General features: G+C 36.4%; 2 protein-coding genes across 2 annotated transcripts; one reads left to right on the top strand and one right to left on the bottom strand.

Moving 5' to 3' along the window:
* Positions 1–4,349: 4,349 nt before the first annotated feature.
* On the top strand, positions 4,350–9,246 carry LOC141608129 (protein FAR1-RELATED SEQUENCE 7-like). The gene is made up of 8 exons (XM_074427483.1): positions 4,350–4,361; positions 4,873–4,929; positions 5,967–6,243; positions 6,505–7,247; positions 7,332–7,647; positions 8,627–8,644; positions 8,733–8,868; positions 8,958–9,246. The coding sequence occupies exons 1-8, from the start codon at positions 4,350–4,352 to the stop codon at positions 9,244–9,246; spliced, it is 1,848 nt and encodes a 615-aa protein (XP_074283584.1).
* A 5,657-nt stretch (positions 9,247–14,903) lies between these two features.
* LOC141608128 (uncharacterized) lies at positions 14,904–15,656 on the bottom strand. Its single transcript, XM_074427482.1, has 3 exons — positions 15,502–15,656; positions 15,296–15,437; positions 14,904–15,170 (listed from the first exon to the last, which is right to left on the bottom strand). The coding sequence occupies exons 1-3, from the start codon at positions 15,654–15,656 to the stop codon at positions 14,904–14,906; spliced, it is 564 nt and encodes a 187-aa protein (XP_074283583.1).
* Between the last annotated feature and the right edge of the window lie 621 nt (positions 15,657–16,277).

Genomic DNA, 16,277 nt, shown 5'->3' with positions numbered 1-16,277 from the left:
AAATATTTATCGGAAAAACTATGTTGCGGTTTATCGGGTTTATCAATTATAATCATAAAAATATGAGAAAAATTATTTTCATCAACTTTTCAATTTTATATCTGAAATAGGTAATAAAATGCAACATGTGACGTTTTTCCTTAGTCATGGAGTATGTTTTAGCAATAATTCACTAATTAAGTCACTATTTATGCTATTTTTCATCAAAAATTCATAAATCATGCATAAAGACTTCAATATAGCCTATTATTTTACACACATCTTGTAAAATTGTATGTGACAACATATTAAATTCCTATGACCAGATTCGAAATTTATCTCATATTAACCTATTTTTCATCTAAATCCGATTTTTATCATGAAAAATCCATATTTCGAGCATAAAAACTCCAAAAATTCTGAAAATTTACAGGTCATCTAAAAATAAAACATGTGATAACATATCCAAAAATCACTAGAAAATTCGAAGTTTAGATAATTTTAGTCCGAAAATGACATTTTAATCATAAAATCACATTTTAATGCCATTATTATATAAGATGAACAATAAAAAATCCATAAATTAACCAAAATATCCTAAATACATTTTAGGATCAGAAACTTTAACATGCATAAATTATTTTCGTGATATATCATAATAACACAAATTTACAAGTTTTATATGTTAATCGTATAACTCGGAAAAACTATAACCGATTTGCATGCAAACAACCAAGGCTCTTGATACCGCTTGTTGGAAATCTATATCTCATTACTTGACATATTCTTATATGTGATGATTTAATTTAGTCATAAAATTAAACAATGATCTTATGCATGCAAACAATAAAATAATTAAAGAAGAAATCATCATCTCACATTGAAGATTTCGGTTTATATGGGCACAAGTGAGTTCTCCTACTCACTTGTTCTTGAGCTTCCTTAAGTGGATGAACAAGGATTCAAGTAGAGAATCCCTCCCAAGGTATTATACCCAAAGTAACAACTTAATAAAATTAATATTATTATTACTAGAACAATATTAATTTTGTGTAAAAATTGACCCAAAATATTATTTGATCTCTCAATAATTTCGTTTAAGAGAGAAAGAGGAGGAGGAAGATTTTATCTCACTAAAAACCTTATTTTAGATGATTAATGAATAATAATAAACACTAGACTATATGATAGTGTATATTAGGTAAAATAATAAGAAAAACCCACGGTTTTTCTCATCACAAAACCGGGTGGAAGGGGGCGAGGTTTTTATACCCAATGCATGATCAAAGTGTTTTTTACAATAACCACTAGGTTTGCATGACTAGTATTAGGTAAATCATTATGCTTACCACTCACATAATTAACATAATATTTTCCTAATCCTCCCATTATTCCGGTTAACATGGATAAAATGGACTCCATTTTATCTTTGTCAAATTGTCAAATTGTCATATGTCACATGTCACATGTCACATAAAATTGTTATGTATTTTTAACATATTAAAAATCAACGCATTAATAAAAATACGTCATATACAAAAATCGACTTAGTAATTCATAATTACTTATACCAAAATATTTTACCAATTATAAATCACAACATCTTGTATTTATAATAATTTATTCATTCAAATGCAATTGTTTCCTTAAACAATAATTTCATCTAAGTAATAAAACAATTCGATTACTTAGACCGTATCTAATTTAATCAAATTACAATGAGACACGTAAATTTTAATTCCAAAATCATCCGTCAATTTTAAGTAATTTAATTAACCCGTATCATTATACGATCAATTAAGAATGTTACCCTTTAGGTATGACCTAAGGGGATCAACTGGTCACCACCGTCGCACGATAGTAATGTCAAACTCTAGTCAGCCAATCAGTACCGATATGTGTGGACCAGTTGACAGTAAAAATTACTTCCCAATTGTATTCTTTAAAATGAGACTTAAACATGTGATCATCATGATCAACAGTTGTGATCGTTTTATTGTCGAAGGACACATATTCCAACAATGCATGCATAACAAAATATAAAACAAAGACTAAGAGATGTGTTCCTTACATTGAGAAAAAAACGGTTTAAGGGGCACAAGCAAGAACTCCTTTCTTACTTGTTCTTGAGCTTAAATAATTGGATGATCCCCCTTGTCTGAATATTGTGAGAACCTCATTTCAATTGCACCAAGACAATCCCTTAATTCTAATTTATATACTAACTAGATATATTAAATTAGAGGCCTTCAAAATAATCTAATAATATTTTTATTACTTCCTTTAGTAACAAAATAATATTAGATGAGAACAATTTTTATATTCTTTTCTAAAACAAATTTTAGAGAGATGAAGAGAGAAGAGTAGTGAGATATTCAAAATCTAAGAATGAATTAGTGTATATCATAAAAATAAGAACTTATGCTCATTTTGTGAGGGGTGGCCGGGTAGGGTGAAGAGAAGGGGCCAATGCATGGCCTCTCCTTTTTCCTTTTTGTCTTACCCAAAATATTTTAGACTTGTAAGAAAAGGCAATGATTATGCTTTTAAACAATTTAAAACAATTAATCAATCCATCCTAATACCCCATAATTTCGGTCACTATACACAATATGGAGTCCATTTTATTTTATTTTTTTGTCAATTGTCACTTTGTCATATAATGTGTGACATGTGACATATAATCATGTTATTAATTATATTAATGCATACTTAATAATTAAATATCATTACATATATTAATTCAATTATATACAATAATTGACTAGTAATTCCTAATTACATGTAAATAAAATGGTCCATGTTAATATAATCTACAACATATTGCAATTATAATTAACTGTTCATTCTTAATTTAATTGTTTCATAAACAAAATTTTAGTAATATAACATCTTAATTACTAAAACGAATGTCATTTAATCGAATTAAAATAAGATTCATATTCTCACTCACATATGTAAATTTTTCAATTTTAAGGAATTAATTAATCTGTATCATCATACAATTAATTAATTTATCTATTAAGGGTAGGTGTGACCTTAAGGGATCAACTGATCACCACCGTCAAACGACAGTAATGTCAAACTCTAGTCAGCCAATCATTACCGATTAATGTTGATCAGTTGACGTATAAAAAATGAATAATCCCTTTGTGTATGCTTAATATGAGTTTTAATAATGTGATCGCACTATTGTCGAGGACACATACTCCAACAGTTACATTCGATTATGGGTCCATGATATGTGTAAATGTTGGTGTGACGTTCTGACCTCATGAGTCATGGTTTGGATAATATTCGTAAGGTTGGTATCCGTGATTCCATGTAATATGTTGCGTCGTGATCTAGTAGAGCGGTTTAAAGAAAGTCATCTGGTTAAGAAAGTTGTACTGGGTCAGTGTTATGAGATTGTAAAGGTTGCGATGACTATCGATGTAGTTGTTGTGCACTGGACACTGCAATCTGTGTTGTGATATGAGTATTTTCGTGTTGTCATAGATTGTTGTTTGTTTACTACTGTTTCCTGTCAATGTCGGTTGGGGCATATAGACCGTTTTTTTTGTTTCCCGATGTTTCTTACCAGTGTCGGCTTGGGAGTGAGAATAGAATATGATATGAAAGAGAGTTGGGTATGGTTCTGTTGTTGTCATGGTATAGTAATATTCTGTTAATGGGACACAGTTGTGAGAGGTTATTAGAGTACTTTTAATCTTGTTTTAGATAAGGCATTGGTGGACTGAGTTGTGGCAAGAGAATTGTGGAACATGTGTTGTATTGAACTAGAACTACAGGTGGTTTATAACTCCTTTTATTGGGACTTAGTATCATGTTAAGTTATGAGTGAGTTTTGTGGTAATAAAAGAAATGAACTTAAGAAGCTTATGTGACTGTGTGTAACAGTTGTGGATCGTGGGTTATGATCGTGGAGATGAGTGTGTGTGTGTGTGTGTGTATATATATATATATATATATATATATATATGTATATATATATATATATGTATATAGAGGTAAGATCTAATGAGTCCCTTACCTCACTTAAGTCCTTAAGTCCTTATAAGGACCCTTAGATGGACAACATCTATGGTGGAGATTATTTACAAAATGTAGGCCAAAAAAAAAAGGGAAAAGCATGGCTATGAGAGAGGACAACAATTCCTGCGAATTGTTCTTACCAATGATTATTTCCTGCGGACAAAAACATATATCCTTTGTACTATGTTTCCACTTCCCACATTCTTCCTTCCTCAACACACTTAATTTCAACCTTTTTCTTTCTTTCTTCTCTCTAAAACTGGGTTCTTTCATCTCCAAACGAAGATAAAGTTCTCTCTAAATCCTCCAAATCAGCGTAAACATGCAAATAATAGATGGCATCAATGGTATTTCTTCATTTTATTAATTGTTTTCAGTCACATTTTCATATTTTTCAGTTGAATAGGAAGGATGAAGGTAAACATTACAGTTTTGCATATTTGCATGTCATTGAATTTGTTCATTCTTGTTTTGATTATTTGTTACTGGGTTTGAAATGAACATTGTTAGAGTTAAATCTTCCTGCTGGGTTTTCATTAATTTGGGTTTAAATTTGCATGAACGCATTCTGACAACATTTACATGAACATTTTAGTTGTAGTTTTACATTTACACTTTTTATTGTTATATTTTTTATGTGAGTTAGCATTCTGACAACATTTACACTTTTATTGACATTTACACTTTTAAAGCCTCACATTTACACTGCATTACTGCTCACGTTTACACTTTTCCTATACTTTTAAATTTACACTTTTTTATTGTTATAGTCAACTTTGCATTTTAATTGTTATATTTTTTATGTGAGTTAGCATTCTGACAACATTTACACTTTTATTGACATTTACACTTTTAAAGTCTCACATTTACACTGCATTACTGCTCACGTTTACACTTTTCCTGTACTGTACACAGGTACACTTTACATCATACGACATTTTCACTTGAATCCCCTATAACTTAACATTTACACTTCCAATTACTTAGCATTTACACTTTACAATTCATAACATTTACACTTTCGATCATGACTTAACATTTACACTTTACAATTCAATACATTTGCATTTTTATTGTTATATTTTTGTTGACATTTCCACTTTTGTTGACATTTACACTTTTAAAGCATAACATTTACACTGCATTGCTGCTCACGTTTACACTTTTACACTTTTGTTGACATTTACACTTTCAGACAATCACATTTATACTTCGTTTCTGCTACACATTTCGATGTTTACTCTTTTTGCTATAGTTTTACATTTACACTTTCTGTTAATATTATAGTTTTAATTTGTGTTAGCATTCTGAAAACATTTACACTTTTGGTGTACTTTACACTTATAAAGAATCACATTTACACTGCATTTCTGCTGACATTTACACTTTTGCTGACATTTACACATGACATTACAGCACATTTACACTTTGTTTCTACTGACATTTACACTTACACTTTTGGATGTTTACTTTTACTATAGTTTTGACATTTACACTTTTGCTGACATTTACACATGACATTACAGCACATTTACACTTTGTTTCTACTGACATTTACACTTACACTTTTGGATGTTTACTTTTACTATAGTTTTGACATTTACACTTTTGCTGACATTTACACATGACATTACAGCACATTTACACTTTGTTTCTACTGACATTTACACTTACACTTTTGGATGTTTACTTTTACTATAGTTTTGACATTTACACTTTTGATGACATTTACACTTTCAGAACAGCACATTTTCACTTTGTTTCTACTGACATTTACACTTACACTTTTGGATGTTTATTTTTACTATAGTTCTGACATTTACACTTTTGATGACATTTACACTTTTACAACAGAAAATTTACACTTCATATCTGAGGACATTTACATTTACACTTACACTCTGTGCACATTTACAGACTTGGTAAAACAGAATGGGGTTCAACTTTGACAGGCAAGAGAGTGTAAGGAGGTGGAGAAGAGGTTTACACCGTACATCGGCCAGGAGTTTGGGGGTGTTGATGATGCAGTGACTTTTTATAAGATATACGCCATTGCTTGTGGGTTTGATGTACGTAGGTACACAACAAAAAAATGGCGTGGCGGTGAGATCAAGTCAAAGCTCGTTGTCTGCAATCGAGAAGGTTTCGCTCACAAGAAGCCCAGAAAGATCAGGATGGCGGACTGGATGGGGAGAATTCAAAGAGGATATTCAGGGTCACTAGAGTGGGGTGTAAAGCGAGGATACGACTATATATGAAGAATGGTGTTTTAGTAATTGACCGGTTCCACGAGGGTCACAATCACGAGCTTATCTCACTTCAGGACAGACAGTTCCAGAAATTGTCGCGTAACATAACAGATTATCACAAGATGATAATCGTGTCAAACTCAAGGGTTTGTAATACATAATCAGTCTCTATACTAAATAAATAATTCCATTCATGTTATATTTATATGACGTATACATTAATGATTAATTGGCGGTGAAGATAGGAGCAAAACATACAGAATCTGCGAAAAAGAACAAGTGAATGGATACGAAAACATTGGAGCAAGCTTAAATGATTTTAAGAACTTCCATAGGGATGTTAAATGTTTCATTAACGAACGGGATGTTCAGTTGTTTGTTGACCATTTCAAGGAAATGACTGAAACAAGAATAGGTTTCTACTTTGACTATGACCTTGACGATGATGGCAGCCTACGTAGGGCCATATGGGCGGACGGTACCGCCCGAGATAATTACAAAATTTTTGGTGATGCGGTGTCATTCGACCCAACTTACTCCACCAATAAGTATTCTATGGTATTCACACCATTCACAGGTGTTGACCACCATAAACGATCTGTGACGTTCTGTGGGGCTCTAATTGCAAGGGAAGATTATGAGTCGTTTAATTGGGTTTTCAGCCGGTTTTTAATAGCAATGGGAGGTAAGGAACCCGAGTACATAATTACAGATCAGGACCCAGGTATTATCAAATCTTTCCCTCTTGTTTTCAAGACAGCGCGCCATCGGTTCTGTATGTGGCATATAATGAACAAAATGCCAAATAAGTTTGGCGTATCGAGAAGCGACTATAATGACTTCATCTGTAAAATTGATGACATTATATGGGACGATGAGCTTGAGGCAGCAGAATTTGATGGTCTCTGGGAGCAAATAGTTCAAGATCATGGTGTTGGCGTAAATGATTGGTTTGCAGATACATATGCTATAAGGGGACAGTGGGTGATGGCGCATTGCAGAGACTTGAGGATGGCGTCGATTATGAGGACAACTCAAAGATCAGAGAGCGAAAATAGCTTTTTCAAGAGGTTTGAACACAAGTCGGGAACATTGGTTGAGTTTTGGATGCGTTTTGAGAGCGCTATGGACCAACAAAGACATACACAAAAGCAGCTTGACAACATGGATAAACACTCGTCCGCAACGGCGTCAACACATCTGGCATTAGAGATTCATGCTGCAAAGGTGTACACATATTCAGCTTTCAACACATTCAAACAAGAAGCCTTCTTCTCAATTGATACATGTAGAACAGGAGGTTTCACTGAGAGAGGCGAAATAGAGATAACTATTGTCAAAGATTCAACCAGAAAGAAGAATTTTGAAGTTGTGTACAGTACAGGTAGTTTACACTTCCTATGACATTTACACTTTCTGTTTTTACCTCTTTTAAATTCCTATAACTTAACATTTACACTTCTAATAACTTAACATTTACACTTCCCATTAGTTTACATTTACACTTCCTATTAGTTTGCATATACACTTCTATTAACTTAACATTTACACTTTACAATTGATGACATTTACACTTTACATCATATGACATTTCCTTTGAAGTTGTGTACAGTACAGGTAGTTTACACTTCCTATGACATTTACACTTTCTGTTTTTACCTCTTTTAAATTCCTATAACTTAACATTTACACTTCTAATAACTTAACATTTACACTTCCCATTAGTTTACATTTACACTTCCTATTAGTTTGCATATACACTTCTATTAACTTAACATTTACACTTTACAATTGATGACATTTACACTTTACATCATATGACATTTACCTCTTTCTGTTTTTACCTCTTTTAAATTCCTATAACTTAACATTTACACTTCTAATAACTTAACATTTACACTTTCCATTAGTTTACATTTACACTTCCTATTAGTTTGCATATACACTTCTATTAACTTAACATTTACACTTTACAATTGATGACATTTACACTTTACATCATATGACATTTACACATGTAAATCCCCTATAACTTAACATTTACACTTCTAATACCTTAACATTTACACTTCCTATTAGATTACATTTACACTTCTAATTACTTAGCATTTACACTTTACAATTCATGACATTTACACTTTAGTTCATTACATTTACACTTCTAATACCTTAACATTTACACTTCCTATTAGATTACATTTACACTTCTAATTACTTAGCATTTACACTTTACAATTCATGACATTTACACTTTAGATCATTACATTTACACTTCTAATGACTTCACATTTACACTTTACAATTCAATACATTTACACTTTACATAAGTCTCACTGTTTTTAACGTTCACACTTACATGATAGCTTTATCTGATGACGAAGGTACACGTAAAGCAAGCTGCGGTAGCTTGTACGATGTTTGAAAGAACCAGGAATCCTATGTCGCCATATAATATGGATTTTTTCAAAGCAAGTGGGATAAAGACTATACCGAGAAGATTATGTTCGAATAGATGGATGAAAGAGTATCTCCGATTAAGGATTTTCACATCTAATGGTGAAGGAACAGAAAACATGCAAGTCATCGATGAAAAACAAATTGCAATGTCAATAATGTGGTCGAAGTTCATGAAGTGTAGGGCTCTTTCGAGACAAAGGAATAGCTGATGTTGACACTTTTCCACTTTGTAATTAGATCATTTAGACAGTCCCTCTCACCATTAGAGGAAGTGTTGAATAAAAATCAACAAATGGAGAAATTTCTGAATTGTACGGCATGTGAGGTAGTCACGATATTGCCACCAAAGAATTCGAAAAACAAGGGGACCGGAAAAGATTCTTTGTCAGACAAAACAAAAGCAATGGTGTTGGCTAGGAAACCCAAACGTAAGTGTAAGAATTGCAAGAGAATGGCAAATCACGACAAGATAAATCGCCCTAACCCCTTCTCAAAGACACACGCCATTGTGCGAAGGGTCGTCTGAACGAGAAGAGGATGAAGGAGAGGAGGAGGAAGAGCTGGAGTCGGGAGAAGAATAGACGTCGGATCGGTGACAAGTGTTGCTTTATATATTTTGAGTGTGTAACTTAAAACTTTGATGTGCTATAACTGGAGCGGGCGATAAGGAATTGGTCTCATGGCAACAGTAACTTTGAAATGCGAGTTGGTGTAACTTTTAGTAACACCAACATTAGAGTTACACTGGCATAAGACCAAAATCTCTCTGTTTTATTAGATAGCCAAACATTGTGTTACTTGAACTTATTTTGGATTACTTATGTTATTTCAAGTAACAGTTACACTTATTTTCAAATAACCGGTGTTAACATTTACACTTCCCATGTCAGCACATTTACACTTCCAGTAACTTCACATTTACACATACTATATCCTCACATTTACACTTTGAATATCTTCACATTTACACTTCCAATTTACTCAGTTTTACACTTGATTTGTTCACATTTACACTTCTCCTATATTCAAATTTACACTTCCTATTTGTTGTTAGTTACACTTTTTTTGTTCACATTTACACTTGGGCTGTCACCACATTTACACTTCCCATGTCACCACATTTACACTGCATTCAATTTAATTTCAGTGTGTTTATATTCAAACTTTCGGTATGTTAAAGTTGACACTGACAGTGTTAACATTTACACTTTAAGTGTGTTAACATTTACACTTAAAGTGTAAATGTGACTAAATTACAAGTGTGATAACAGTTACACTTGCAATTTAGTCACATTTACACTTTGAATAAACTATGACTATAAATGCCAACAAATAGTCAACCATTACACTTCATTAGTGTAATTTACAATTACACTTCATTACTGTAAAGCTTACACTTGCAAAACATTATTTACTAAGTTCAAGATTGCCAAACAAAATACATTTTAAAAAAAAATATGTCCACAAATTGTTCACTTTTTCGACAACACAGCCTTAATTTTGCGCTTCTTTTGTAACTTGGCCCATAAATCTTCTTTTCCAGCGATAAACCCATTCAACTTTGCTTCAAAAATGTCTCTGTTGACATTTATGTCAGCTAGAACAAGCGTCGCCACCAACTCGACTACCAAGTACCGTCGATTCCTCTTCCTCTCCAAGTCCGGATGCTCAAAAGGTTGACCCTCGTACATCAAGATATACATCATACGAGAAAATCCCGATTCTGTTATGTTAGGAAGAGGTGTTTGGCGCTGAACGGGATTTGCCGATGCTCAAAGCTAGTAATCTCATATCCCCTGTCCGTTCTGACGTCCAAATAATCGCTAACAGCTGATGCCACTTGGCGAGTAACATTGCACATCTCAGACTGATCCCAGTTGGCATGATGTTGGTAGTCAAGGAGATCCACGGTTTGTTGTCCAAAATTTATACACACGCATGCAAAGTGACCACCAATGTTGACAGGTACGAAGATAAACTCGGCATTCAGGTTGAAAGTTTTATCACAGTCCTGGATGAAGGTATCCCAAATGTGATACAGCCGATCAGTGATGTCATTAGACTGTGAGCTGCTTCACGTATATCCATGTTTTTTGCATGATACATTCTGTTCGGGGAGTGAGTGAGACTTCATAATAAAAGAAAGAACTAATGTATAACTTTGAGGCTTTGTCTTATTTGGGAGGAGGGGGGGGGGGGGGGGGTGTACCATATGACGTATCCCAAAGAAGGCCATCCTAGGAAGTAAGTGTTCAGCAGACTCCAAATGGTTCAAAGAAAAACGACCCACGACTCAATGATGACAACAGCGACATTACAACCTCGGGAAGCATGGTCATGATGTCGGACCGGCGCAGCGTCGCATGCCTCTTGTACCAAGAGATTGATTCACTGCAATAAAACACACGTATAATAGTAAGAAATTGAGAAGTAGTTACAAATTAAATATCGTAACGAATTGGCCCTGTTATAAGAGACGGCGGGCGGGGAACTAACGAATTTTCAAAGTTGTAGTCGTCTAATGTGCAATAGTCCACCGCATGCTTTCGACGTGATCGAATACCCCTGACCAAACTTTGATTGTTCCGTAAGAAGGTCGAGACAACAAGAGTTTGCGTACAAGCAGCCCCACGATCAATTGAGCAACCAAGCCATCCCCCGCCCGGGGACGGCTCCGTCACGGTGACAACGGTTGGCTACCCGACGATCGCTGCTGACGCTTGAACAACAAATGGGCTGCTTTCCGCTGTATGGCTACGGGATTGACCACAGGGCTTCCTTCTACGCGTTTAGGGGTGGGGCGCAACACGAGGTCGCATCGTACGTAATCTCTTCCTCATCGTTCGACTCCGCTTCGTGCAACATTGGAGACCAGGTTTTCCAGCGGGTTCAGACCTTGACCATACTTTTCTCTGAATTGGGTTATCCTTGAGCGAACGCTCTCCCTCACCTTGTTATGGTCACTCAGGATAAGAATCGACACCACTTCAGCCCGGACGAGGTTCAGAACGTCCATCTCACCTAAGGCGCAGAATTACCCGTGCCTTGCCATTTAAATTCGACATTCACAAATTTGAACCCAGCAACCTTTGATCCTCTGACAAACCCTTTAGACTCCAGATACGCACCCATTAAATCACACTGTAAAAGGAATTAAAAAAAAAAGTCAATTGAAAAACAGTGTTTACAATTCCAGAATACATCAACACTGAAGAACAAATTACGGAATGCTATTTATAATTATTACCGCAATGCGGGAAATTCCAAAATATGGAAGCTTCTCAAAATCATCGTCGTATCGACGGTTGTCCAAATACTCTATACGCTCGGAAACGAAGTTTATGCATGCACAATTTGTAATGATCATTATTGCCGGATAAGATCGGGATGAAGACCTGGCGGGTGTGACAACAAAGACATAAAAGATACACTCAGTAAAAAATTCAGATTTACTTTTTCAATAATTCGTCACATTTACAGTCCCTGTGTCATGACATTTACACTTTCCATATATTCACATTTACACTACATATGTCATGACATTTACACTTCGTATTTAGTCACCTTTACACTACCCGTCTCATAGCTTTTACACTTCACTTTATCTCACATTTACACTTCCAAAGTGCTGACATTTACACTTTCCATATTTTCACATTTACACTTTAAATGCGATGACATTTACACTTCCTGTTTAGTCACCTTTACACTCCCTATGTCATCACATTTACACTTTCTAGATGTTCACATTTCCACAATACATACATCATGGCATTTACAGTTCACTGTGTCTCACGTTTACACTTCATATGTCATGACATTTACACTTTACATATTTTCACATTTACACTTTATGTGTGCTGACATTTACACTTTCTATTTAGTCACCTTTACACTCGCTATGTCAACATATTTACACTTTCTATATAATCACATTTACACTATACATCATAACATTTACACTTCACTACGTATCACATTTACACTTCATGTTCCATGACATTTACACTTTCTTCTTAATCACATCCAGGCATTTACACTTTGTGAAAATCACATATACACTTTCGGTGTGATGACATTTACACTTCACAATAGGTCACATTTACACTTACCATATCAGATCCAAGTTGAAATGGAGACAAACAGAATTGAATCCAAGCATCCCACCCAGCCCAGATTTCGTCCTTTTTGTCAAGAACAATTCCTTTCTTCTTGGCTTTCCAAATTTCAGTGCGGGGGGCTCTGTTCAAACAAACGGCAGCGCTATTAAATTTAGACACTTACTAATCAATTAAATTGGAACTATAAAAATTGCATTGAGTGAGGATAGGGCAAGTACAGTGTGACTAAGCCCGAAGAAACAACGAGAGGATGCAAATCGGTGCGGTTTGGTCGTACATCATCTTATTGATTAGTAGGCACCAACAATCGATTACAGAATTCATAACTTCCTGTCCAGGTTCAAGGGTTAACATGTCTTCCCGTGACACGAAGAAAAAGTCTGAAAAAAAGCGCCAATTCTTCCCTACAAAAAAGTTTGATTTATATAAGGCAAACATGGTTATGACAACATATAAGTATTAATATGTTTAACATAGAAATTAATCGACTCACCCTTTCAACCAAGCTTCTGATTTGTTAAATACGTAGTCCAGGACGTATTTCCTTTCCTTAAAAACACCCCTAAATAATTTCTTATTCAAATTGCAGTCTGAAGAACAAAGCCTGCTCGGGCATGGGTTCCCCACAATCCATGGTGCAAGTCGATTCTCGGGGACCACTTCCATGCACCGTAAGGGCTCGGGTGAATGAAATAGGAAAGGGTGGTGATCCATATTACTCCGGGGGACATAAATTTCCCGACCATCCGCGGAACGGCATTTGGTTGAGAAGGGCTCGCCACATCGGTCGTTCCAAAATCCTCACTGGAACCCCCTTAAACGCCTCGGCTAGCTCTGCAAAGTAGATATAAACGTACTTTGAAATTCCGGCAACTTAAACTCGGAGGATGGTGCTTCAACAAAAACCTTATCTCGAACCCTCGCAACATCCATGGGCTTGTCATCATTCGAAATGAACCAGGGCAACCAGGTTGTTCAAGAGTGCCCTCACCTTCCTCGTTGACCATGCCACTACCAATCTCTAAACCTTCTTGCGATGCATCTTCACGCACTGTGGTCGAAACAACGCCAGGCTCACCATCCGGTGCTTTCGTACCACTGACTTGGTGTCGGTCAACGGGCTGTTCCACTCCCGGTGCACCGCTAGCTTCCACAGCCTCACCAGGCACTAGTCCAACCACGAGTGGTTCGGGCCCGCGGCAGGGCCCCTGCTCTTGGGACGGCTCCATGTCCATGCCCTGCACAGCCTCATTTTGGACTGTCAGTGCACCACCCTGTGCCACTTCAATGTCACCGCTGTCTGACAACTTTTTCAGCGCATTATCGATATCAGCTGTCGCTATAAATTTCAACTCAAATGAAGATGATCCATCTTCAATTGACGGGACTACCACATCCGCACCCACCTTGTATACTACTTTTGAAGAAGACGGCTCCCCTTCGCGTAAACAATTTTGTTCTTGAGCCACTCCATATCCATACCCCGCACAATCTCATCCTCACCTATCGTACGCGACCCCCTCTGCCGCTTCACCGCCACCATCCCCAACATCGCCAAACCTTGCAGCGCATTATCAATATCGTGATCGAAATAAATTTTAGTTGAATCGAAGATGAACCATCTTGATTGATCGACCTACCACATCCGCATCACCCTTATTCGTTGCTTCTGACTTACACTTCTGGACAACATCTTCAGTTTTCTCTGGGCCACCACTAGTGTCAGGCACTTCCCCTCCCAAACTTTCCTGCTCCTCGTTCAATGAGGACTTTGTGTACGCTTCTTCAACTTCATCCGGGCTATAAATTTTCTCTAGAATCTGCCGATCAGTGTATTGAGTCAAGTCGTCGGTTAAATCTAGCCCGCATTCCTCTTCCTCTCGTCGACAGGCTTCGTTAAGTTCAGCGGTGTTGTAGAAATTAGCGGTCTCCATTACCTCTGACATCGCCGCATCACCTGCTTTATCACCCAAATCGAATCTTCGCAAGTGATACGGGATCTCTACGATGGCGTAAACTCGAACTTAGGAGCCTTCGTCTTTTTTTTCTTGCTTGCCTTTGTTTATTTCTTGGCCACCTTCCCAACATCTGACAATGAGGGAGCGTTATCATTATACTTTTTCATTTGGGAAGCTAAATTTCCAACTTCTTCAACATATTCCTTCACCTTTGCTCCTTCAAAAAAAGCTTGCGTCGCTTGTGACGGAACAAGATCAGTTGAAGAAGTAGCACCTGTTGTTAATTTCTTAAGCATTTCAGCTGCATCCGTATACCAGGAATAGAAGGCCACAACGTTCCTTTGAATCTTCAAGTACAGCTCGTGTACACCCTACAGTTGGTAACAAAAAAAGATTTAAGACTCTAGATACACAAAATATACCTGCTCAATATATATATATATATATATTAAATAAAAATATGCGATTAATTAAACATTCATAACATAAATCTTACATCTACAGCCCTAGCTTTCAACTCATCGTCATCTTCAACACCGGGAGGGAGTTCAATCTGAATAAACTTCTTATCGGGTGATGTACCCGACGTTGAAATCAGAAGAGGCGTGGGGCTTGCCAATGGCGCCTTGGGCACGCCCCTATAGCCAACATCGTATTACCGGTGTCCTTCTCATCGGGGTCTTGTTTTGACATCGCGGGTACATCACCTTCGACAAAGTTAGACGACCCAGTGGACCCACGTCCAACTCATCCTTTAACCTCTTCGATAGAGTTTTCAGATCCCAATGCTGAATAAGTGGAAGGCCATCTGGGCAACTCTTGCCACGGTAATCATACCGCTGAAAATAAGTAATCATAAGGAAAGGGATACAACCAAGCAAGATGTGATTGCACGTTGCGAGCCTCGGCTGCGGTGATCTTGTCGTTTCGTACCAAAAATAAATACCTAAGTACAACTAACAGAAGTCAGCGGCAAGTAGGGTCGATCTCCACAGGGAGGCGGTGTACTATCTATTTGTCTATTTATCTGTCTAATGTCACGATGGGGGTTGAATTGATTTTAACTAAACTAGAGATTAAAGCGAGAGAAATGAATGAAGAAATTAACAAAAGGAAAAGGGTAGTATGCTAAGAGTCGGTCTACCGTGGCAGCTATCAGATCTTATACTATCGAGAATATTAAGGCGATTAAACTATTGATAAGAAGAGCTATGGTCGTCACCTTTCGGTCCTTAAACCGCCCTAGAGCGTAAAACGACTTAACTTTCGCCCTCACCGCAATACCCTATTGTAATTAAGCAAGCCTTCCCTTCCAATCTTTCGATCTAGGTCGGGGTTAACTAAATTTATGGTCTCCTGCATGCATTCATTCGACCGGATAACAGTTAAATTGCCTAATACAATTCTTATCGCAAGACTAATCTATTTAATACAATTAAAGCATCGCTACCACGGCTTCCCTAATCCTAACATACTAC

The sequence above is a fragment of the Silene latifolia genome, chromosome 10, assembly GCF_048544455.1.
Source record: "Silene latifolia isolate original U9 population chromosome 10, ASM4854445v1, whole genome shotgun sequence".
NCBI classification, from domain to species: domain Eukaryota; kingdom Viridiplantae; phylum Streptophyta; class Magnoliopsida; order Caryophyllales; family Caryophyllaceae; genus Silene; species Silene latifolia.
The sequence above is the reverse complement of the archived record's forward strand: the minus strand, read 5'-3'. Positions and strand labels throughout refer to the sequence as shown.